General features: G+C 42.2%; 1 protein-coding gene across 1 annotated transcript; it reads left to right on the top strand.

Moving 5' to 3' along the window:
* The first annotated feature begins 954 nt into the window (after positions 1 to 954).
* Positions 955 to 24,358, top strand: nr3c1 (nuclear receptor subfamily 3, group C, member 1 (glucocorticoid receptor)). The gene is made up of 9 exons (XM_030061960.1): positions 955 to 1,275; positions 1,921 to 3,170; positions 13,076 to 13,242; positions 13,457 to 13,573; positions 13,678 to 13,959; positions 14,788 to 14,932; positions 16,286 to 16,416; positions 17,530 to 17,687; positions 19,926 to 24,358. The coding sequence occupies exons 2-9, from the start codon at positions 1,930 to 1,932 to the stop codon at positions 20,076 to 20,078; spliced, it is 2,394 nt and encodes a 797-aa protein (XP_029917820.1). The 5' UTR covers positions 955 to 1,275; positions 1,921 to 1,929; the 3' UTR covers positions 20,079 to 24,358.
* The last annotated feature ends 1,294 nt before the right edge of the window (positions 24,359 to 25,652 follow it).

Consider the following 25,652-nt stretch of genomic DNA (forward strand, 5'->3'; position numbering starts at 1 on the left):
GTCGTTTGGATGTATATGTGCCCACCTAACAGCTATCATCTTGTGGTTTGACTTATTTGCGGCAACAGGCTATAGATCCACGCTTTGTCTTGTTATTTTGCAGCCGTGTGACTCATCGCAAAACCATTGGCTTTCCTTTCCATTTCGGGAAATCACTGTAATAACCCTACTCATAGGATTTATGTGGGTGTGTTTTGGAGTGTCTCAGTAGAGAGTTCCTACTGACCTTATCCTTTATGCTATTTTATCTCCTTTATGGAATCACTAGTGCCATACAATCGCCATAGACTCATACAGTCATAAAGCTATTTATCTCTCGTTGGGGAATTTATCATTTTCAGAAAAAATCTCGCCTCCAAGCAGCACTCCGTTAGCTGGCACACCTCTGAGCCCGTCGTCATTCCAACAAAGACACAATAAACAAAGACCGTGGCATCATGGATGACCACACACAGCTGTCCATTCACAATTTATATCTCTCTGCTTGCCCGCTGCCGGACAGCGCTTTCCCAAAAACGCCTCAATAACAAACATAAGTAAATAAAAAGCTCCACTAACAACATCAACCGTGTGGAAAGATACACCACACAGCTGATATTTTTTGGATGAGCTGAACAAAAGATGCATGATTTTATTCCTCTGTTTCCGTATTGTCCACATTGCCCTTGCACTTTGTACTCCTTGGATGCGTTTTGATCATACGTGTGTGTGTGTGTTGCGTTTGCATTACGGCACTGCACTGAAGTCAATTCTGCAGGAGAAGCGTATGAAGTTGCAAATATTTCTCAGATATAGATAAAGTGATTTTTTCCCCCTGAGTAATTTTTTTTTTTTTATTAAATTTCCAAAGTGGACCGGAGAGTTTGCGCGCACTCTCCACTGTACAAGAAGCTGCAGTTCATGGTTATGTCCAGCAGGCCGCACTGCGTGTTGTAAACAGGCCAGCCACGGGGTTGGCTTGCTCAGTTCTCCATTTTGTATGTTTTTCCTGGAGGTTAGCGCCTACTTTTTAATGGCTAGCTGCGAGTTAACCTTAGCTAGTCTGTTTACTGCATTTCGCGTGATATTTTACCGCTAGATCGACCCCATTGCCAGATTTTTTGCAGCAACAAGCTCGATCGGATGTATTATTTTTCATTCTAGCTAGCTATGTAAAATACGACGTATGCGGAGTAAACATTGAGTCGGTGATTCGTGTTATTGATAGCCACTTTCAACCAAAACAATGTTGTCAGACGATCTGCGGACACCAGTCAGCAATCAAACATTTGAAGGGTGAATATACGTTTTAATATTTTTTGTGTGTTGATGTGAAGGCAAACACTAGAGCATTTCTGTATTGCAGTTTGAGGGAGTATAGCAAATCGGGGTTTGTGTTAGCTAGGTGGCTAGCAGGCTAAAATCACTGTCTGTCAGCGACATTTCAAACGAAACGTTAACAAGTAACTTAGTGTAGCCAGATTGCTAGCTAGCAGGCTAACGGCTGTCGCTAAGCTAACGGCAGCTAAGTTAACTTTACTGTGCACCGTGCATGTAAGTTGCAGTGCAGAGCATTATGGTTTTATTAGCTTTAAATGTGTTATGTTGAGACCATGAGTTGCTGTCTGTTTGGCTTAGCGTGAATATTGTACCACCAGGAATGCTAACAGCTTAGGAGCTAATGTTAGCTACGTCAACTCAGGGCGCGCATGGGGGCTGTGCGTGGCAACTTTCGCCAGTTTACTTGTTCAGCTAGTTAATTACTTTTAGCCTGTGGACCGTCTGCCCTAATGTGTTTCAAGTTACAATAACTTAGTAACACAATACCCACGACACTTGTTAATCCCAAAATAACTCAGGGAGGAGCATTGTTGACTGTAATTGTTGTGCACACTCGCCCAAACTGTCTGTTTATTTGCTTCTCTGTTTCCGTGTCTGAAGAATTAAAAGATGGATAAAGGAGGAGTGAAGAAGGTAACGTACAGAAGAGATGACCATTTAAGCAAACTGGTCTACACTGAAAGTCCAGAGGAGGGAGCTCCGCTGAAAGTAGCTCCTCACAGTGCCATGTCCATCACTTCAGCCACCTCTGTTGTACTTCCATCCAGCCCATTGATGCAGCCAGGCGACGTGCCCAACGGCCTCAGCAACAGCCCCCTTCCAGAGGAGCTCACCTCCGCCTCCGTCACTGCCACCGTAGGCCTCCTGCTGGAAGACCCTGAGCCCAGGGGGCTGGCCAAGGATCAGAGGCCTCAGCAGCTGCTCCAGATTCAGACACAGACGCCCACCGCCCTTGGGCGTTACACCTTGGGGGAGAACTTCTCCCAACTAGAGGCCAGCATAGCAGACCTTACCCACTCCTCCTCCATAGACTCTCTCATTGGGGGATCAGACCCCAACCTTTTCCACATGAAAACAGAGGACTTCTCCATGGATAAAGGAGACCAGGATACCATGGACTTGGATCACGATGCTTTTGGGCACATTGGGAAAGATGTGGATGTAAACCAGAAGCTGTTCAATGACAACACTCTGGACCTGCTCCAGGACTTTGAGCTCACTGGCTCCCCCTCGGATTTTTATGTGGGAGACGATGCCTTCCTGTCCACTCTTGCAGATGATTCTCTGCTTGGGGATGTCAGCTCTGAGAAGGACACCAAGTCCACCATGGGTGGGAATAGTAACGTTGGTGGTGCTGGCTCTGCAACTCTCAACGGCAGCAGCCTGACAAATCAGGAGCAGTCCAGCTCTTGCTCGTCTACCACTGCCACCCTCACCCCAACAACCACTCTGCCTGCAGTGGTGAAGAAAGAGAAAGATGCTGGTTTCATTCAGCTCTGTACCCCAGGGGTGATCAAACAAGAGAAGACGTCTGCAGGCCGGAGTTTCTGCCAAATGAGCAGCACATCATCCCCAGACCTGCCCAGCCCGAGTCCCATCTCTATCTGTGGGGTCAGCACCTCAGGAGGACAGAGTTATCACTTTGGAGTCAGCGCCAGCGGCACCCCAACTTGCAGTAGCAGTGGAGCTCAGCAGCAGAAGGATCAGAAGCCAGTGTTCAGCCTGTATCCCCCACTGACGACCATTGGTGAGGCCTGGAACAGAGGCCAGGGGACTGGGGACAACTTGGGAATGGCGAGGACCGGTGAGAGTTTCTCCACCTCCCCTACTTTCCCCACCAGCTTTGCCAGGTAAGCAACATACCCATTACCCAGTTGTCTGTGCAGATCTGCTACAGCTGCAGTTGAAGCCTGTTTCAGTTCTGTTTAGATCCCAGAGGAGAATTATTTACTGTACACAGAAGGAATTCTGTGTGTTTGAATGAGCAATATATTATCCCTTACTCCAAGTCATCACTTTTTAATTTCTAGATGACTGGCTTGATCCAATCAGCTCATTTTCTCTGTTGGTTTCTGTTTTTATTATGTCTTATTTTATTCTCCTTGCTTGTTTTTCAAGTATGCATAAATATGGAGCAGATCTTTTGGTGTTCCTTGTGCAGAGAGAACTGTGTTCCCAAGTTGATGGTGTAACATGTTTGAATGCGAGGTGTTACTATTGTGATTTCTTATCACTGCCGTGAAGCCATTGCCGCCAGATAATTAGAAAGAAACTTGGTCATGAGCTCTAACGTCTATGTCAACAAATTCACACCACGGTTGAGAAATGTTTGCAGAGAAATTCCACAGCATTGTACTGTACAAGACAGGGCTGCAGCAGTTAGCTCCGAAATCTAGAGAAAGGAGGTGCTCTTAAAAGGCCAGGGGATTTCCTCTTTTGTCAAAGTTAGACATTTAACTGTAGGATCATTGTATCACAGACAGGCCTGAGCAATTTATTATTTTTGTGGCGTGTCCCTATTCAAATGTTTGATTAAGGCTGTCTTCATAAGCTAGTTAGGATTTCATTGTTGCAAGCACGATTTATGTCAGCTTTAATGGCTCCTCTACTCATTCCAGTCAACAGTTAGTTGGTCTGCTAACTAGCCGCGGCCCCACTCAGTCTTTGACAGGAAGCATCCACTCTATGGGGGCTTCATGAGGTCATTTGGGCATATCCTTTCCATCCAAAAGCCGAAAACACCCCTAAAAGGTGCACCATGTGTGTGTGTTTGTGTGTGTGTGTGTGTGTGATCCAGCTTCTCTCAGAGCAGATCTGTCCCCTGAGGAGTAAGGAGGACGCTTCATTCAACAATCAGGATGAATGAAATGTGGCCTGCATGGAATACTCAGGCCTATTGTTCAGTAAGAGCAAGGCTATTTCTGTACAGGGAAAATAGGAAAAGTAGGTTACTTGTTGCACAGGCTTACTCATGGTATTGATGATTGTTATTTCTAAATTTTTGTATTGTTTATTTTTTTCCCCACTGAGCTCTGAGGCAGATAAAGACACGTAGGGTCCAGTCATGGTGTTGGAGTCCATGGGGCCCACAAAGTGTCTTTTGTCTAGTTGTTTCTTGCAGCCTGTAGATTTTAATGGGTTCGCTTGTGAAGTTGGCTTTGGGGCCCGGTCTTGGAGCGGCTCAATAGAAATACTTCACCAACAGTGGCGTGACAAAATCACACATCGTAGAAGCTTCTCGTGTTTGTCTACGTTGTTTTGGCTTCACGCCTGTCTGAATCATAGTATCTGACGGGGAATGATTGGCTTCTCATTGTGTTAAAGCATGGCATGCTTTGACACACGCATCATCCCTGCCAGGGCACAGATGTGATTGTTTTTTTCTTTTTGGTGTGTGTTGTGTGCAAATGATGCGTGGCAATATTGAGAGCCTACAGTCATGAGACTATTAAGGTCGTACCATCTTCATGAATGTCTAACAGCCGTCCTAATTCCTGGTGACCAGGAGCAGATGGGGCAGACACAAGATATGCCTCATCTTCATTTCACATGTGGTTTTAATCACCCTGTCTCTGTGTTCGTTGGAGGTGTGTGTGTGTGCGTGTGTGTGTGTGTGAGTATAGGATTATGTCTGTGCATGCGGTGTGAGCATAGATGATTTTGTGTGGGCGTGTGTCTGTTTGGGTATTGGTTTATGTGCATGTGAGCTTAGCGTTTTTGTGTGTGCATGTGTGTGTCTCTGGTAAGTGCGAGTTTGTTTTGTGTGGTGTCTGTTCGCCTCAACCTGTGTGACATTTAGCGGCTTAGAATTAGCTGAGCGCCGGGCTGCAGCGCTCTGTGGTTGTCAGGGAGTTGGCATCAGGTCACCATCTCCTCTGGCTTGTCACGCAATTCTGCTGCTGCTGGCTGCTGAAGTTCAGGCTTGACGGACCTCGCCTGGCACTGTATACCTGCTGTAGCCCTGGGGTTTGGTGCTGCATGCAGTGCAATTCCTCTATCATTAGTCCAACTAGGTGGCACTAATGACATAATCACATGTCTGCCCGCTCACCATCGTTTTGTTTTTCCATTCCCTCCACGTTGAGAGGCTTTATGCAGTATAGTTTCACAGTCTGACTCAGTGCCCTGTCACAGGCGAGCAGTTCTAATGCAGCTGGGAACGGCGCAGCTTTAAGAATGGCATGCTTTGTTTCCTGTTGTTTTTTTGGGGGAATCCACACCCTCATTGTGTGATGTCTGTTTTTGATGTGGCTTGACCTGTTTCATGTTGAGCTAAATCTGAAGAGTTTACCTGCATTGTTGAATGGAAAAATGTGGAAGGATAAGTCTTCTGGTAGATAATTGCGCAGCCCAGTCAGAAGGCCTGTCTTATGTAACATTTGTTTTTTTGTGTGGAATTTCCTCCTCTGTTTCGTGATAGACCAAGGCCCGAGTATGGAGGTCACTTTGTGTTTGAGATAATAATGGAATAACCATATATCCTGCTGCAGCAGAAGCCCCTGTTGTTCCTCGGACAACAAAGGCCTGCTTGCCACAACATTTTTGACCATATGATGCACATAGACATCAATTTCTGTGGGGACAGTGGAATTTTTCAGAAGCTATTGGCCAGATCACATGCACAACGGAGGAACATGGTATTTCAGCGTAATAAAACTGGCTCACTGAAGAGACTTCTTGATATCACAGGCTCAGGCAAAGCACTGTTCAGTGTATATGTTGTGTAACTAGCTAAGCTGTAGCGTAAAATTTTCTGTTTATGAATGTGCGTTCTTGGAGTAATAAATCATTCATATTTTCAGATGAGTACAAGGCTTCATTCTGTGCACACATGATCCTCCTTCCATTTACGCTTTCATTGAAGTTCTCACAATAGAGATAGATGTGGCACTTAGCTTTCAGTTTTTCCATGTATTAATTGGATGTTTGGGTTCATGCCACACCACTTATTTCTCCATGATATTTGCAGCAATAACAGACTGGCAATAATACATATGAGTTTTGAAAGTAATACTGACATGCTAGTACCAGTCTTTGTGTAAGGCATGTTTAAGAGTAGCCTAAATCCTTCAGAGTCCTGCTACGGTAAAATTCATAGTAATTTAACAGGAATTTTGAGTCATCTTTGGAAATGAGTCACTACTGAATAAAACAAAATATATTTGAAAGGAGATTCTTGTCCAGTTTAAACCTGCATTGCCCCTGAATTGGAAATCTGGCTTGTGGCAGGTAGCCTATTTTTAAAACATGAGGACACAAATATATGCAAAACACAAGTGCACAACACATATAAGGACTAAACAACATGTGTTTTAAAAAAAAAAAAAAAAAAAAAGTCATTGTAATTAATTTTGTAGATATTTGTGATGTGTTTTTGTACATCTTGAAAGTATGATTTGAAGGCCAGGGCATCTCTGAAGCACCATAACACAACAAATTTTAACAAATTTACAACTGCGTTTTGTTACACTGATATTCTACCTTTATTAGAAAATAGCAGCTCCTACGGTTTGGATATTGCACTCAACCATATTGTTTTTTCGATTATATTACAATTAATTATTCAGCACTACCACATTTAAGCAAAATATCCACTGCCAGGCAGTGGATAGGGAGGAAGAGAGAATCTGTCTATGCAAATTTAGTATGTTTATTGCATGTGGGACGAGAGAGCACTTAAGTCTGCACTTAGAACCTGCGGCTTAAAGGGAGTACTTCAGATTCCCACCCAGATGGTGGTCAGAGCTTTCCACAGAACGTGATGATATGTCGCAGAGGTGCACTGCTGAGTGCCTGTAATCTTTCAAGCACATATTTATCAGCTAATTATTTTGCCCCATTACTGAAACTCTCAGCCCACTGGCTCAGATTATAGAGCCTTATTAAACCAATGCAGTGACCCAAATGATAGGTGTTGATTTGAGGCTGAGTCCTAAGCCTGTGTGTCACGACACAGAGGTGCTGAAATCTCTAAGGGGATTAGGGTTAGGGTTAGATGATGATTGATTAGCACTGGAGTGCATTTTGCTGGCTAGTTGAAATTTGTCAGACGCAAGAAGAGGACCACTGGTTGGCTAGTTAGTTAGTTTAACTTTAGTATCCCCTTGAGGGGGATACTAAAGCTGTACAGTGCTTAAAATGTTGTTAAGAAACGTAACAATGTACAGTGAGTACAACACAATATACAATAGTTTATACCACTCAGGAACATTACACAGCATACAGTAGATATTAATCCCTGAGGACAACATGCAGACAACATTACACAAAACATGATAAATACAGCACTATGAGCAGCTGGAGCCTGGTATGATATGGAAAGCCAGGACATACAGTAAGATTTGTTTGCACCTTAGTTCAGTGTCTGTTTTTCACAGTAATTGGTTATATTAGCTGTGTTTTGCCTTTTTATTTGATATATGAACAGTATCAGGTTGTTCTGTATGTTTGAGTCTTAGGTTCTTTTGATATATGAATAGTCCAAGGTCTTGCTCTCAGCGCAGTGTTATGATTGTAAGCTTGGAACAGGGTCCCTATTCAGTGCACAAAGTCTTGCTCTGGCACGCCCTCACATCTCTCTCCCTCTCTCTCTCTCTCTCTCTCTCTCTCCCCCCCCTCCCCCCCCCTCCCTCCCCCTTCCACTCTCTCTCCCTCCCTGCTCTCTATCCTCGGCCTCTGTTCTTGCTTCCTGCAGCCAAGGGCAGAAACCTTGACAGTCAGCAGAAGCTGTGAGCCACTGTAAATCACCTTTTATGATTTGAGTGTTTGTGCTTGTGTTTGTGAGCGTGTATGCGTGTGCGTGAGAGATGTGTCTCGGTTTCCATTATGCAGTATGCATGCGTGTGTAGGTGTGCGCATGTGTGCGCATGTGGGTGTGTCATGAGCGCAGTCGTAGGCAGGCAGGCAGACCACAGAGCGCTGCCGTGAAGCTCTCACTCTCCTGACCTACTTTCCCTCTCGCCTCCCTCACAGCTGGCGCCGGGTAAACGCAGCAGATCAAATGCCAGCCATTCCAACTGCTTTCACATTATTACCGCATACCCTGTAACCGCATTTTTGCTATTTTGTATATTTATGTATTTGTTAGTTTTGACGCTGAAAAGGGTTATAGAAGTTCCCCAGTTAGAGATAAAAAGATATAGCTAAGCCTATACTGTTGTTTTTTTCCCCTTCTTCTTCCTTAGTTTTGGCACTGTACGTTTGTTGAGTCAGCAAATTCAGATTTTAGCAGTGGGGTCCTCCCACATCCAGTGGTATGCAATCCAGCTGAAGGTTTTACGGCAATGCATACAGTAACAGCAAGACCCCGGTTCATATTAGAGCTTATGAAGCCACCTACACACAGTCACTAACTGCTCCTCTTATGGAAACTAATATGGAAACTTCAAACTCAAATCCTTGGGGTTATTTTTCTTGTGCTAAGCCATGGGTTAGGTTAAGTGCTACGCTCTGATGTTCGAAGCCAAGCAGCAGCTTCTGCTTCTGGCTACAGAACTTCACTGTCAATGAAATGAGCTTGCCAGCAAAGCATGGAGGAGGAGGAGGCAGTGGCTCTTTGCAGACAGTGAGTATGGAGGCCTGTATTGGCAGAGGCATGAAAAGTCTGTGATTGTAGCACAGAGGGAGACATTATGTAAAGGTACTACATGTGAGGGGTTCTCATTAATACATTAGAAATTTACAGCCTTAGAAATTTCCACTGTTAGCAGAAAACTGCTTCAGGGGACACATCCGTTTCATTAATTTGTTTAGTGAGCAAACATGCTGCACAAATGCCTAGAAAAGAGCTAGTATTTTGCTACTTAATGAGATGAGAATTGGTATTTTTATGAGCCTGATTATTAGAGGGGAATAGAGGTAGGATATCTTGTCTTTTTTTCCTCTCTTTCAGATAGGTCCAGCCCAAGCTTAGGCCAGACAAACCCTGTCTCTCTGCTCCCTCACCAGAGCGTGCACTGTTGTTATTCAGTGTGTGAGAATGATTCAGAGCGAGCGGACCAGTTCCCCTTTCTATTTTGGTGGCTCTTACCTCGGGGAAGGAGCACTTCCTTCTGCTCCTCCTCTGCTCTCTTTTTCACGCTCGGAGAGTGGTGGTTAAAGATAAGAGGTGATGAGCCTGTTTGTGTAATGCCGATCCACATCAGTCACAATGATAATCATTACAATGACACAGCCTATCAGGATTTAAGCATTTGCTCCAACATCCAGCCAACTTCCCATGTTGACACACTTGTTTTTTAGGAGCATGGCCTTACCACACCCACCACATGTGACGGAGACCACCAGGACCAAGATTCATATTTCTGGTTCTGTGTAAAGTGACTCTCAATTGCACAGACTTTGGTAAAAGTAGGTCAGGCAGGATGATGCAGGATTTTAAGCGGAACAAACACAACCACCAACACATTCCATATCATGTTGGAAAAAATGTTGTGATGTTCCTCCAATAGCTGCTTGTCTGAGCTGACAAAGAGGCTACAGTATGGAGTGCAGGAACTGCCAAAGATGTCCTGACACGGGTAACAGCGGATTATGAATTGTGAAGCAGGGCACTGGGCCATGGGCATTATTATAAGTGCATGAAAAAGGCTCGCATCATTTAAACCCAGGCTGATTGATCACAGCTCCAATGACCTAAACAGTTAACTTTCTCTGCCCCCCTCATGTTGCAAGGCGATGACTGTCTGCAAGCCTCCGTGCCTCCGTGCCTCTGTGCCTCTGCACTCTAGCTGAGCTCTGACCGAGAGTAAACTCAGAGGGAATGCGAGAACTTCCTGTAGACGACATGCACTCGCCTCAGCATATGGTTTCAAAAAGAGGAAATTCGGTCTCCCCACATTGTCATGCAACTCTGATTGATGTGCCTCTGACGATCGACAATAACAGATTTCTGGCTTGTCGAGTGATAAGAGTTGTGGGGGGGGGGGCAAACATCACCAACTAATCTCAAAAATTAGTTAAGAGCACATCCTCCAAATGCTGCCAGCTCTTATACTTGGAAACTGCGTAGATCAGTCAAACCACTAAGAGCTGTGAGAAGTGGGTTATGCAGTGCGTTCACTGCAAGCCTGATTTGTTGTTGGATGTATAGTGTCTGAAGAAGTGCACCACTGCAGTAATTGGATTAAGCAGTACCCTAAAGCCTTTTCATAGTAAAGCTGTCCTGCTGACACCTTTAGCCTTGATCCCAGTAGACCAATGAAGGGCAAACTGGTCAGCCCCCACCCTATGACATCACACTCGGGACACAGGCCTACCACACCCACCCTGCTAGTGACCACGCCTTCTCTTGGGGGCTTGAAGAGCTTTTGTCTGTGTGTGTGTGTGTGTGTGTGTGTGTGTGTCCCCTTTAGCCAAATCTCTTTGCTCTGCGTTAAAAGGAAACCCTATAAATCTCACTGCGCGGGAATGTAAATACCTCCTGACATCGATCATGTGATCAAGCAGATGGCATTTTGATTACGTCATAGCGTCCTCACAGACCTTGTATATAAAATATATTTATAACCCCTTAACCCCAGCTGCTGTTATTTGTGCTCACCAGGGCACTGTCCTCTGTGTGCCAAATGGCAGGGCTTCAGACGCGTTGGTTGAGTAAATGGTCGAATGATCTCACACTAATGGCCAACAAGCTATGGCTCAATCTGGTGCTTGTTAGTGAATAGTACACTCTTTACGCTAGTGCACATGTTGAGCGCTTACCATTGCATCCAAAAAATAATTGATCAGGCAAAAAAAATATTTTCTGACTGTATTTTTGTTTTTTTGTTTATTTGTTTTACAAATTATTGGTGACAATTTCATGTGTGTCAACATTGTAAGTGAACCATAAATAAAACAAGGCTTATATGAATCAATAATCTCTCTATATTTTTTGCCTCAAGCATGGGAGAATGAGAAGAGTTGGAAAAGAGGGCAAGGCCCTGCTATATGAAATTGCAACACTGAGTTCTGGCCCATTCATTATGTTGCCTTATCAAGTAGTGGCATAACTCTCATTGAGAGACGTGATACATTTTACCGCTACATTTTTTGTACCACGTTACATTGTGTGACTATTCAGTCTGTTCGTGTCTTGGCAGCTAAATATGGCTGTCTTAGCGTTTGGATTTTTTGTATTTATATGTGGAAGTTATTCATTTGAATAATTTCCACATATAATTTCAGCTCATCACCTATTTTTATTGGTTTGGTTATGTTTTATATTGCCAATTTTAAAAATATAGTATAACCCCCCTTTCTGTCCCTGCAATAGGGAGTTAAAGTAATATCATATCAGCCATTTGTTGGCAAAATCTTAACATGCAAAAGTCTAAATTAAAATAATGATTTTCTGCCTGTTTCCTGCTTTTAGTCCCTTTGCATTGTCAGCTCAACTGATCCACTCCTGGGTTTGCTGGGAGTCTGTCTCTCAGGCAGCAGAAGGGAGCAGTTCAGTGAACACCCCTATTCCTGGTATTTTCACCTCAACCAAAATAAGGGGGTAAACACTCCAGTGTTCGATTTAGATGCATCAAATAAGGCAGCATGCACCCAAAAGCAGCCCGAGGCTCAGGGAAGTTCACAGGCAAGTAGATAGCAGTTATATTCAATGCTATGAGGAAAATGGGCACAGCCCTGACATCTATATTGACAGCACCACAGTGTCAGTGGTACACAGTGGACGCAGAGAGCTCTCAGTCCCGTCACGGCCAGACAGACTCCTCACAGGACTGTGATGGGGTTTTTATCCTCCTGCTAAGTGCTTCTGGACTCCACACTTTGATGTTTCCATCAGGTTTTCCCATCCGGCTTCATCCACTCAGTGTTGGGGCCTTGCCTGCTTTCATGCTTATAACCTGATCTTATATAACCAACAGTGAACTTGACTCCCCCGGCCCAATTTGCATAACTGTATTAGTGCCTGGATGGCTGTGACAATCCACAACAACTCTTCTGAAGTGAAGCTGCGTTGTTTGTTGTTGTTGTGGCGGCAGACAAGTTGACACATGGTGGACGGACATGGTTGTTGCACTGCTCAGACTCAATATCCTCTCAGTGTGGGCGTTGTTGTTGCTGTGGCCACTGGGTTAGAAAGGGGGTGGGGACCTCTGGCGCATGGATGCAGCAAAGCCAGGTGTCCTCTAGTGGCTGTTTGGAGTAAGTGCATCTTAAACCTGGCTCTGGAGTCATTTGTGGTTAAATGGAAACATAAGTCCTGTTTTATGACTACTACTTGGCACTTTTGATTTGAGTGCAGGACCACAGGTAATATAGAGGGACAACTGGACTTGACCACTCTTTTGACATTGGGAAGTGTCATTTGAGAAACTGGGAGGACCTTAAGGAACATCCTGACTCTGATTAAAGTATTCTCATGCTAATTTATTCCAAGGTGTCAGTGCAAAGTTGTTAACATGTGAACTAAAGATTGAAACTTAAGTTTTCAAAACTGAGAGGATGCTCTCAGGAGAAGGGCTAAACTATCCACAACTCTTCCCAAGTGCAACAGCTGCTTCAGATTTACAGTATTATGGAACAGCCTCTGAGAATTATGTGTTAAATACCTCCAGATTAACAGTTAAGTGCTAAAACTTCTGTGCAATTGTTTTGTGAAATTTGTGATTATCATCATCTTGGCATGGTGCTTCCAACTGAAAACTGATGTCATTTTTGTGATAGTCATGTTTATTGTTTTATCTTTTTGTCTCTAGCATGTGTCCAATTTGTGGAAAGGTGACATTTCTCTGCTTTGTCTCTGTCATTTTCCCTCCAGTTCTACCTCCAGACAAGAAGGGGGCACTGCATCATCCTCAGCCCAGGGAAAGACCGGCGGGACCACTCATAAAATCTGCCTGGTGTGCTCCGATGAGGCCTCAGGCTGCCACTACGGCGTGCTCACCTGCGGTAGTTGCAAGGTCTTCTTCAAGAGAGCAGTGGAAGGTACAAAGTTACAGCACATCATTACACTTTCACTGATAGAGTAATGGCCTGCAGTAGATCCATTTTTCATTACCCGGTGTTATTATGATTTTAAGTGGAAGGCATGATCTTCATTACGGAGGAGAGGATCTGCTAATTTGTTATTTCCCCTAAGCTGTTTGCCACTGCAGTGAATGGAAATAACAGACTAATCTTCTTCCTGTTCGTCCCATAGGGCAACATAATTACCTGTGTGCAGGGAGGAACGATTGCATCATAGACAAGATCAGAAGAAAGAACTGCCCGGCCTGCCGCTTCCGCAAATGTCTAATGGCAGGGATGAACCTGGAAGGTACAGATTAACTTCACATGGCAAATAGTCCACAGTCATCTCTCATTCACCATGCATTAGGTGTTTGATTTTTATTTTTCTCATGCCCTTCTTCCTTGACGTAGCTCGTAAAACCAAGAAGCTAAACCGCTTAAAGGGCATCCAGCCAAACAACCAGGCAGAGCTGGCTCCACCCCCACCGGCGGAAGCGCGCTCCCTCGTACCCAAGTCCATGCCCCAGCTTGTGCCCACAATGCTGTCCCTCCTGAAGGCCATCGAGCCGGATACCATCTACGCTGGCTACGACAGCACCCTGCCCGACACCTCCACCCGCCTCATGACCACCCTCAACAGGCTGGGTGGGCGACAGGTCATCTCTGCCGTCAAGTGGGCCAAGGCTCTGCCAGGTAGGAAACCACCTCACTAGGTGTGTTAACCTTTCCACTTTTGTGGAAAAGTTAGACTGTGGTAATGATGAGACTAAAGCACCAGTTTGATTAATGTATTTAGATGATACAAAGTAATGCAAATTCTCCCCAAAACATGAGTTTGCATGGATTTACTTTACTATAGCTGTGTTAGTGTATGTGCCACTGCCAGTGGTTAGTGGTTCCGGTTCCTCCTCATTCTGTTGTTGTTGTTTTATAATTCAGCTGGTGCACGGCCCCACACTCAACTCCCAGATGTAGCCAAGACTTGCAGTTTTTGCAGTTGTTTTGGCCACAGTTACATAATTTTGACCACGCACAGACCACATCCCTTGCATTTCCACGTGAAGCGTACATGAGCGGTAAGCAGGAGCACAAGACGCCATCATGTACTGATGCAGCACAAAACACACGAGATCTACCATGATTCGGTTGTGCAAACAAACACGCTGCCACTACATCTGGGTCACCTCCCTCTGTGATTTTGACACATGACACATTTGGAAAACCAGAATTAAGCTGGGTTGTGGTGTGCACTTGGCCAAATAAACTCAAAGACTGAGCAGACATCTCGGTGTGTTAAGAAGGTTGTGCATTTACATGGCGTTTGCTACAGTCAAAGTAGCACCAGGTGAAGATCAGATTACTAGTGTTACATGCAGATTCGCTCTATTTTTAGCATAACACCATTATTCTTTATTATTTGTACCATCACACACTTTTATCTGTTGTAAGCTACTGTGTCATCCCTGTTTGGTAAGTAGTTGTTGGTTGCAGTCTTCATTCATGAGTGACCCGCCCCCTCAGGTTTCAGGAACCTGCACCTGGACGACCAGATGACCCTGCTGCAGTGCTCCTGGCTCTTCCTCATGTCTTTTGGCCTGGGCTGGAGGTCTTACCAGCAGTGCAATGGCAACATGCTTTGCTTTGCTCCAGACCTCGTCATCAATGAGTACGTATCATCCAGGTGTCAGTCGATACCTGCCTGACTGACCATATTCCTTTCTAGATGTCCACTTTTGATTCAAAAGCAGGGCTGTGATCATTGGAGGATAGTGATGATATTTTTCATCTACAGTCCTTTCTCACACGTCGTTATTGCTATTGTGCAGTGTTTTGCAACTCTTAATAAGTTGCGATACACCGCTGTAGGACATGCCAAAAGCCATCTTTATTTCTGTCTCACAGTAATCAAGTAATGTTTGATAACTGCCAGGAATTATCTGAGATTTGTCCCTCCAGTCTGTATATCCACACGTTGTTTTTTTTTTTGTTTTTTTTTTTATATCTGTGCAGGTCTGTACCCCTTTAAGCCTTTCTCTCCATCTTATCTCTCGAGAATCAAACTGTGTCTGTCAGCTGTCTTCACCAATCAGTGTTTCATCCTTCTTATAGACTTCAGGACTCTTTAGTAAACAGTGAGATGATGCACTGAAGAATCTGCAGTGTTTCTCTGCTTAGGGCTGCAATCGTCTTTTTTTTTTTAAACAGTGTCACAGCAGAATGTTATCATTTAATTTAAATGTATGATGATTAATAACTGAAAATGTTCTCGCTGTTTATCTATTTGCTGAGGCTCCTTTTCCAAAGGCAGTATCAGCAAGTGGGTAGCATACTTAACACTGCTCTTAGAGGGAAGTGGAACAACCAGTTGGCTTGATGAGAAATGTGGTAACAGTTCAGCTTTTTAATTATAGGATGCCGCAGGATGCAGCCTGCTGGAGAAATCCTTTTTCATCCTGATGGTTTATTATTAATGGTTAATTATTTTATATATAGCAGATTTCAGATGACCACACTGTTTGACACTATCACTATCAATGTGTATCAATCAATCAGTCTGGTTCTGATATTTGGGGCACATTTTTTATTTGACTTGGGTAAAATGTTAAGTTATTTTCCAACTTACTGTGACTCATTTAAAATTTAAAAACATTTAACGTTTTTAGGCATGAGTCTATTGAAAAAGTCCAACTGACACATTTCTTCCCATCAAATCCAAATACATTATTTATATATAATTAATAAGTTCCAAATATATTATTTAAACACTGGGCCGATACGCAATCATCTGAAAGCACGAAATGAAAAAATAATTTGGGCTGTCAAACTAATGTAGCTTGTTTCCTGAAGAATGGTCAAAATTGTCGAAATGTGTTAGTTTGTAGTTAAGACAGCATGGGCAGCCCTAGAAAATCAACTATGATATTAAAACAAATAACACAATAGCCTTGGAATTTGATTTTGCTTTAAAAATGTGAAAGACTTGCTTTGTGGTAACGTCTTCTCCTCCTGTGTCCTCCAGGGAGCGGATGAAGCTGCCCTATATGGCCGACCAGTGCGAACAAATGCTGAAGATTTCCAGCGAGTTTGTCCGGCTGCAGGTTTCCCACGACGAGTATCTGTGCATGAAGGTCTTGCTGCTACTCAGCACAGGTCAGTCCAGACAAGTGTCGATTTCTGTTGCCGTGAAGCGATCATTACGAAACCCATTACTCCAACCCAATACTGAGGAAAGGGAGAGCAGAAAGTTAATGTTGACGTATGTACACGGCCTCGGCACACATTGCATTACTTTCCCAGCTCATTAACTGCCAGGCCATCAGTGTAAACAGAAATTTGTTTTTAATCGACTAAGTAAAGATTAATGCAAAACAATGTGTGCACATGCACTAGATATTTTGTTATTGGTTTTGAAAATGTTTGCACAGCTTCTGCTCATTGATGGGTGCCCAAGCCTTTGTCTTTGTCTGGAGGAGTTACTTTTACGCTCCGCAGGACAGAAATTATTCCTCACAAGTTGTTCCAGTGCACTGCTGGACTTCAAACCTTGGCTGCAACCTGCTGTACAATACACTTTGTGATGGGATGCTCAGTGTGTGTATGTCTTGCACTATCCTCACACTGAATATGAGCTCCTGTCGGCGCTGTACTATGAGTTGTCACCATGTTCCTGCATCAGTGTCACCCAAACGAATTGTGTACTTTTATTGCGCTTGGGGAAAAATTGCCTCAGTCGAGGTTGGGAAATTGGACAAATACATCTGGGATCACTGATAGATTCAATCCTTTGCTAGTGGAAATTCTCCTAAGGGTTGTTTTTGTTTGTTTACTTGTCCCCTTCCCCCATTTAAATTAACTTTGGTCTTTTCAAGTGTAGCCTAGCGCAAGACACTCAAATGGGAAAGCACACACAGGGAGAAAATTATGCTCAACTTGATGTAAAATTAATTTAAAGCCAGCACAGAAGCAATTAAAAACACACATGACATTTCAGAGATTTCCTCAGGGTGTGCTGCTGTTTTGAGCGGGTGCTTCCCCATTTGAGTGTCTTGTGTTATTCTACTGGGGGTGCACCATGACCTGATGCATGTTCATAAGGTTTTCTGACCGCAGTGTAAAATGTGGGATTCACAATGAAAGTCACATGCTAATTTCAAGTATTTGCACTAACAACACTTCATTAGCACATCGCATTGCCCTCATTAGTCATTTCTGTCCAAGATGATAATCCTGAGTTTTTGTGCCCTCTCTCGCTCCTTGTCGCAGTGCCAAAGGACGGCTTGAAGAGCCAGGCAGTGTTCGATGAGATTAGGATGTCCTACATCAAGGAGCTGGGGAAGGCCATCGTGAAGAGGGAGGAGAACTCCAGCCAGAACTGGCAGCGCTTCTACCAGCTCACCAAGCTCCTAGACTCCATGCATGAGGTGCGGAGAGTCACCATCGTATGGCTTCTGTATTATGTCAGCCAGCATTTATTGACTACCTGCCCCCAGGAGCTTTTCTGATAAACCTTCACTGACAGTACTTGTGTACCTCTAAATATTCAGGCTAGTTTGAAGTATTCTTGTGGTTCATTCAAACACAGCTCCAAGCCTATGGTTACTTGCTAAGTTCATGATAAGTTCACAGAGAAAGGTGTGAAGTGGTGTGTAAAGATGCCATAATGTACTGTTTATGACTGACTGTACCCTAAATTATAAATGATGTAATCAACCACAACACCACAACATCTCGTTGAACGTGCTCTGTGACATTTTTGACACCTGCGAACGTTTGAGTGAACACGCTGAAATCGGGTCATTGGGTTGAAATGACCACATGAATCACGGGTAGCAGCAGAAACCTAGGTGTGTTGACGTGTCCCTCATGACGTCGGCCGTTTTCAAAAGCCCCGTCAGTGACAGTCCTAATTAAAATGAGCTTTGCTTATGTAGCAGATGTAACCACACCTTTTTGCAGTAAATTAAAACATGTCTTTGAGGTAATAATTAGTTTACCTGGTTAAATGGGAGTAGCAGCTAATGAGAGACAGCTTGCATGATGCGTCCTGGCCCCGACTCACCTCAGAGACGCAAAGGAGCCGAGACGCCACTTCTGTTGTCATTTCTGAAGAAAATGAACCTGACTCAGCACCGAGACTTAATGGCTCAGATTGGACGGGTTTTTGTCTTTTGCCACTAAAAGTGCATGATGCTTATTTGTTGAAGCAACATACTGGAAATATGTCTGATCTCAGCAGTGTTGCAGTGTGTTTAACTGAGACTGTCATTCTATACGTGCTTTTAAATTATTTTCAACCTTTTCTGCATATGATTTGATGACAGTGGCTCTTGGTTTGTAAACAACTATACTGGTAAATGTTTGGGTGCAAAACTTTCCCGTTTACATTCATTTTGACTTGAGCTGCACCTCTTCCCTCGCCCCCGAACCCTTTTTGTCAGCCCTCTCAACATGTGAGACTTAATGTGATTTGTGATAGTTGTCCATCACTTTGAGATAAACTGTTTCGGCACGCGTTTTGAAAACAACTGAGGTCAAATCACTGAAGAGGTGCCTTTAATCAGGTTCTGCTTACAAGTGTGACCAGACTCTGATTTAAGATAAACAGTGGGAAGGTCTTGATCGAGCCAGGTTAGGCTTTTGGTTTTATGTATGTATATATGTATTTATATTATTAAAACAAACAGAAAAACATAAAAATATCAGTCAGTATGCAAAACAGGGCAGAGTTTATTACAGCTGTCATAGTTTTTTTTGTTTTTTTTTTTTTTTCATGAGTTTTTGTTTTTATTTTGTTTTTAATTTTTGTTTTCAATTCTGTTTGGATCCAGTTAGTCCAGAGTGGGTTTGCTTGTTTCAGTTTAGTTTTTATTAGTTTCAGTATTAGTTTTAGGGGTTTTTTTATGTTTATTGTTATAATATGGGGTGGGGGAGGAGGGGATTTTAAAGAAGTTCAGAATGGGTAGTCCAATGCAAACACAACAATGTGAAGGCGTCCCAGCCACAATAAACATCAGCACCAACGCCTCCTCATGCTGTTGTGCTGCCACATTTGACCAAACTGACAAAGACTAAAACTAAAGACATCTTCTACATATTTTTAGTTTTGTTTAGTTTAGCTTTGTAAAATCACAATATCATTTCAGTTCATTTTCACCATTTTTCAGAAGTCTACTTTCTCTTTTATTTCAGTTGTCTAAAATGATTTTTCCCCACTTGGTTTTAGTTTTTAGTGTAGTTATAGTTAACTATAATAACCCTGGCCTGCCCAGAACAAAGACACAACACAGCAGCAGAAGCCCATGACCCGGCAAAGTCAGTTAGGTCTCATCAAGCAACGACAAAAAAGGCTTCCACGCCTTCAGGAAATATGTGAAATCCCTTTCCAAAAAAAAAAAAAAAAAATCTGTTCCTCCTGAAACATGGGGGCGATGGAGATTTCCAGTTTAATGATATTATTTTCAAGCTGCAGCTGTGCTTTCCTTAAGAGCCTTAGGTGCAAGGGAAAGGACCTGTTGTTTTTCCAACCTGCTGTTTCATGTCCTGTGCTTTCCCATGCTTGTGGGGAAGCGCTGTTTACTTTATAAATAAGCGTGACAAGGTGGGATTGTGCGTGTTAACTCACAACACTGATCCACCCTGCCCTCTTTGTTTGTCCCCAGATGGTCGGTGGACTGCTCAACTTCTGCTTCTACACCTTTGTGAATAAATCGCTGAGCGTGGAGTTCCCGGAGATGCTGGCGGAGATCATCAGCAACCAGTTACCAAAATTCAAAGCCGGGAGCGTCAAACCACTCCTCTTCCACCAGAGATGACTGTGCCCCTGAAAAGACAAAATGCCTTAAAACTCCCACCACGTCACCTCACCACCACCACCCCGCCCCCCCAGAGTGTGGACATGGAAAGGGCAGAGACGAAAGGACAGTAAAGAGGAGGAAGAATATCCGAGGATGTTTTTGTTTTTGTTTGTTTTTTGTTTTTGTTTTTGTTTGTTTTTTTGGTTTTGAAGAGAGTATGCAACTTATTAGGGGTTTACGGGTCTGGAGGGAAAGGGTAGAGAGACCAGAGATATGTGTGTAGAAACAGAGAGAGAGAGAGAGAGCACAGAGATTTTGTTTTGTTCAGCGGTCTAAGATGTAGTGTATAACAAGTAGGAATTGTTTTGTAAGATATAAGATAATCACTGAGTGAAATAGGCTAACCATCCATGTTGTCTCAGGTTTCTTACCTTCAAATACAGAACGATATCTAAAATAGATAAAAAAAAAAAAAAAAAACAACACAAAAAAAAAACAAATATCTATGTACAGGTTATGATAGTATTTTCTACATTTTCAAATTATGTCACAGTTTATACAAGTTTTCCAGGTCGTCGTTACCTGGGAAAGGTAACAAAGATTAATAACATGCTATTAAATAGGCTTTTAGACTGTGTGCTCCTCTTTTTAGTTTTTCTGGGAGGTTGTCAACAAAATGTTTATCAGTCACATCGGGGGGAAAAAAACAACTATCCTTGTTTTCCAAACAGTCATTTCAAAAGCGGAATTTTATTGCTTTAATTCTTGGGACATTACCGTGCGATTCTGTTGGATTGTTTGAGGACGCGCACCATTCAGAGGACGATTTCTCCCGCAAGCTAACCTCTTCCAGGTTTACACACGTCTATTATCAAAGGGAAAAGAATAATGTGCCTTTTTTAGCTTCAAATCTCATTTTAGCCATTCACACTACCTTGTCCGAAGCTTTGTCTCTCGCGTCACCCATCATGGTCTACCCTCATCATACGTTGATTGTATTTTTATATCACATGCAGTTTCAGATTTTCTGTCTTTCTCTTGTTTTTTTTGTCCTTCAATGGCTGTGTTTATCGTTTGAAGTGGCAGCTCAGTCATCCTCAGTGTGTAGAAGTGATCCTTACTGTTAGGGAAGGATATTCAGTCGGCTTCCTCTCTCGCAATCTCCCGCACACGTTGAATTCCTCGAGTGCTGCTTGGGCACTTGCAACCCCACTAAAGGCTTTAAAAGACTGTGAAGAAAGACTAGTGGAGCGGCTGTACCGGTATATAGTAGATGGATGTAGATGGAAGGTAGAAAATCGTCTTGTTAGTCAATAACTGCTCCTGTTTGTTTTGTTTTGTCTCCCCCCGCCGCCCCGATAGTGTCATGACTGGAATGTGATAGAAATCTGCGTCCACCAATCAGAAAGGAGAGGGCCTTTTTTTTCCCCCCTCTCTCTTTGTTCAGAAAGATGATTACATTTTTACAACCAGGATAACTGGTTTCTGTGGTTCTAATTTTGCTCCAGTTGATAGGAAAATAACCGTCCTTTTTAGTTTCTTAGGGAGCGACAGTCTTGTTTTGTAAATGTAGTAGGAAATAAAACCGAACATGCAGTCACGATCCTGCCGACGACCTCCCTCTCTCGACTCTGCCGTCGCTCGCCGTGAAGAAGCATTTGGGATAATTTATTGTTGAAAGCCTATGCATTGTAACTTTTTGTACATTGTGGAAATGTACAGTTCCTCTGAATGACGGCGTGCACGTGCAGGGTTGTGCTGCGAGGCGTCGGCGGATCAATCATCTGGCAAGAACCTCACTCAGCTGCTGATCACCTCGACCCCCGCCCTCCTCCCCATTTAGCCCATCTTCCCGTTTTAGCGACCTCGTCTTAACGTCTGCTCTTAAAGTGTGTGTCCCCGGTATATTTGCACGTGTGTATGTGTGGTAGCTTTAGTGAAACCCCAATGTTTTAAAGCACTTGGCATCGGACCCACCTCATAACGTCATCTCGCAGTGAAAGTGTAGCTTTGCTAGGGGATGCAGGCAAAATGGATCATGGAGTCTCTGGGAACTATTTCAGTGCCAAACTTATTATTTTTTGTTTTCCTTTTGGTCTGTTTTCAATCATGTTGGAAATATGTCTGCGTTGAAAGAGGAAACAGTGATGTGTCCCAGTATTTAATCTCATGAATTTGTCTGATGCAAGAAAATCAAAAAAACAAAAAAAAAGAAGAAGAATCCTGATTTATATGACTTCAGTCGAACAAATTGGGGTTTTTATGAATTAAAATGATTAATAACGGAGCTTTATTTTTAACATAAGGCATCCATGCATTTATTGTGTAATTACATAGAATAACTTAGGTTTGTTAGTAACCCTTTCTTTGTGTGTGTTTTTTTTAAGTAAGTCAGAGTTTGAAATATGTTGCAACATCTTCATTTTCATCAATTTAGCACCAGTTGAGGTTGGCATTTGCTTAGTTTATTGTCTCTTAAAACCCCTGTCTCTATTTTTTTTTCTTTTTGTGTTTCAAGCACAAAATAATCCAGGTATCAAAATGAATGTGAATCTTCAAAGGGGATTTGTTTCATTTAACAAAAAAGTTTTTCACAGAAATACATATGAATGACACGGCAGTGCAATGCATTCACTAAAGGAAAAAAAAAATCTGCCTTGTTTATGAATCACTGAGATAATTATCTCATTATTCTGAAATAATTATCCCATTCATGAAAACAGATTTTTTTTTTTTTTTTTTTTATGTGAACGCACTGTGCTTCTGTAGAATGGTGCCGCACTGTCTATTTTTTAAATAATTGGAAGAATACACAAATTTAGCTGTTCTGATAGGTGCATTTTGTCGCTTTACAGTACTTCCTAGTGCATTAAATGTGGAATTCATGTGATCGCTCTCTCATTGGTCTCCTCGTAGCGATGGAAAACACCCATTAATACACTATGCCAACAACAAATATGAAGCTACTCATCAGCAATGCTCCTCCCATGCTCAGGTTGTCATTGGTTGAAATTTGATGACTAATGCATATGTAGTTATCCTTGTTCAATCGTATGTATCGACTGTATAAAAAAAAGGAAAAAAAAAAAAAAAAACAACCAAAAACATTGAGTTTGGATTCCCAAAATTGTGTGCTTGTGTGTTTTATGGTATTTATGTCAGGAAATAAGAGGAAAAAAAAAAAGTTCACTTGACAGATCAGGTAAGTTTCAGGTATGTGCTGCCATGCCTACATCAGAAGTGTTGTATCCACTTTAGCCATGCTCACTCCTCCAATGTCTGGAAAAAGGATGCTTGTATTTTTTCTTTCTGGTGGTTATACAAAAATAGTTCTGGAAAAAAAGAAAAAGAAAACCCATCGTTACGAACTGCGTAAGAGTTTCTCATGGGTTACTTTCACATTCAGTGTGTCCAAACCTCTGCTGCTGCTGCCGCTGCTGCTGCTGTTCATTTTAAACAGGTATATATGAAACCGCACACTTGCCTCTCCTTGCTCAAAAATGTATCCTTGCTTATTTTCTTCTTGTACATTTTTGAGGAGGACAACTGAATATGCAATAGAAATTACAGATACATAATATTTCATCATTGCATGGAAAGATGTAATTGCTTCCTTTTTTATGTTTTTTTTTTTTTTTTTTTTTTTCAGATATAAGCTATTCACATAGAGGAGATTCACATTTAACTTTTATCTCTGCAGGCCAGATTTTCAGGAAATAAACACTTGTGTCAGTAAACAATTCATCCAGACTGCACAAAAAAAATAAATAAATAAAAATAAAGCCTATTTGATGACAAGGTGACCAAAGCAAATACAAATTCAACATATATCAGTGTAGACAAAGTAGCTCTTAGAAGACAAGTGTACAGTTCTTTGTTTTATAACACATTTTGTATTCTAACATGATGGCTTTGGTCAAATTGTGTAATACTGTGAATAGGATAGGAGTCAGTCTTTTCACACACAAACTGCTTGTGAAAGTAATCAACCAGCTTGAATCTAAAAAAAAAAAGAAAAAAAATTTGCACTACCCAAATATTGTTTGAAAATCTATTTTGTATAAAACATATGCAGACATTAACTTTTGAGAATTATCAAGGGCGGATCATGTTTCACTGGCATATGCTTTCTTTGAAGCTTTGTTTTGCCTAAAAATTACGATTATGTACATATAATCCATTGTAAAGAAAACGTGGTGTATTTGTCTCAATAGTTTTTTCTATACCCCCTATTATTTCTCCTCTGTAGTGTGACTCTTGTTGATCCTTTTTCTCCATTGATTAAATGTTAAACTGTATGTCTTTGTGTGGTACTTTTCAAAACAAGGAATTGTATGCTGATGTATGCCATAATATAAACTCAAGTCAGAACAATGGAAATGGTAAGCTCATTGTAAGCCACTTTTCATGACCACAGCAAGCACTTGTTCATCAAATAAATGCGCTTTTCCATGCTGGCGCTTCGTTTACTGACTGTTGCCGAGGACCCGGGTGTCGTCCAGTCACACTCTTTGGCGTGTTTGTCTGTTTTAAAGCTGCCGTATCTTTCATTTTTGTATCAACAGCTAAGGATAACAATTACAGAATGTCAATGTTTTGCAAATTTGAACTAATGGATTTTAAGGAATCAACAGTTGCAACTCTGAACTGTGAAAGATTGGTCTACTAATTAAGAGTCATTTGCCTTGAGTGTGAAACAGCCTGTAAAAAAGAAAAAAAAAAAGGCTATTGCTTTACATTTAACCACTGAAACAAAATAACATTTTAGCCATGTCTTCATGAAACATTTAATCATACATGAATAAAGAAAAGAGTGACTTTGAAAACAGAGCCTCTTTAAAGGAGTCTCGCAACAACCTTGATGCAATGGTATGAAACTGACAATACTGGATTTGTGAGACTGGGATTTATCAGATCAAATGGCTGAATTCACAACAATCCATAATAGTGCCCAGAGCGATTAGGCATGAGAAGAAAAGCAGCCAGATTCTAGTCCAGACTGATTTTTTTTTTTTTTTTTTTTTTTTTTTTTAACAGGAAGCTGGCGGGCCAGACTTGACCTTTAAAATGAGAACCGGACATGCAATAGTTTTTAGTAAGAAATCAGACAGAGATGCACGTCAGCGTTAAAGGCGCTCAACTAAAAGCCAAGGAAAGGTGGAAATAGTCACTCACCATTCAACAGAAATACCGGCACTCTTGAGAAATGAATGACTTGATTTAGCAGTAACATGATTAATATCCACATGTTCATTACAGCGACTCCAGCTCATTCATCCTCCATGCTTGCTATTAAATCTTAACCATAAGACATTAACTTGATATTATTTCCTCTATCGACTGTGTATGGTGGTAGTAATGTGGACCTAGAGCTGGTTTCTCTGCAACTCACTTTCACCACATTTCTTTATAATCTGCACCTGGCCTGCAGTTTTACACCTGATGACATTATAAGCTTGAGCCTTCAAGCTTAAAAAAACAGTGCAACTTATTCTCAGTTATTGTGAAATGGCATTACTCACATTACATTACAAAGTTCGTATCTGCAAGAATTAAGCCGGCGATAACATGCACGTCTATGTGCATATGTTG

Source organism: Myripristis murdjan, chromosome 10, assembly GCF_902150065.1.
Source record: "Myripristis murdjan chromosome 10, fMyrMur1.1, whole genome shotgun sequence".
Classification (NCBI taxonomy): domain Eukaryota; kingdom Metazoa; phylum Chordata; class Actinopteri; order Holocentriformes; family Holocentridae; genus Myripristis; species Myripristis murdjan.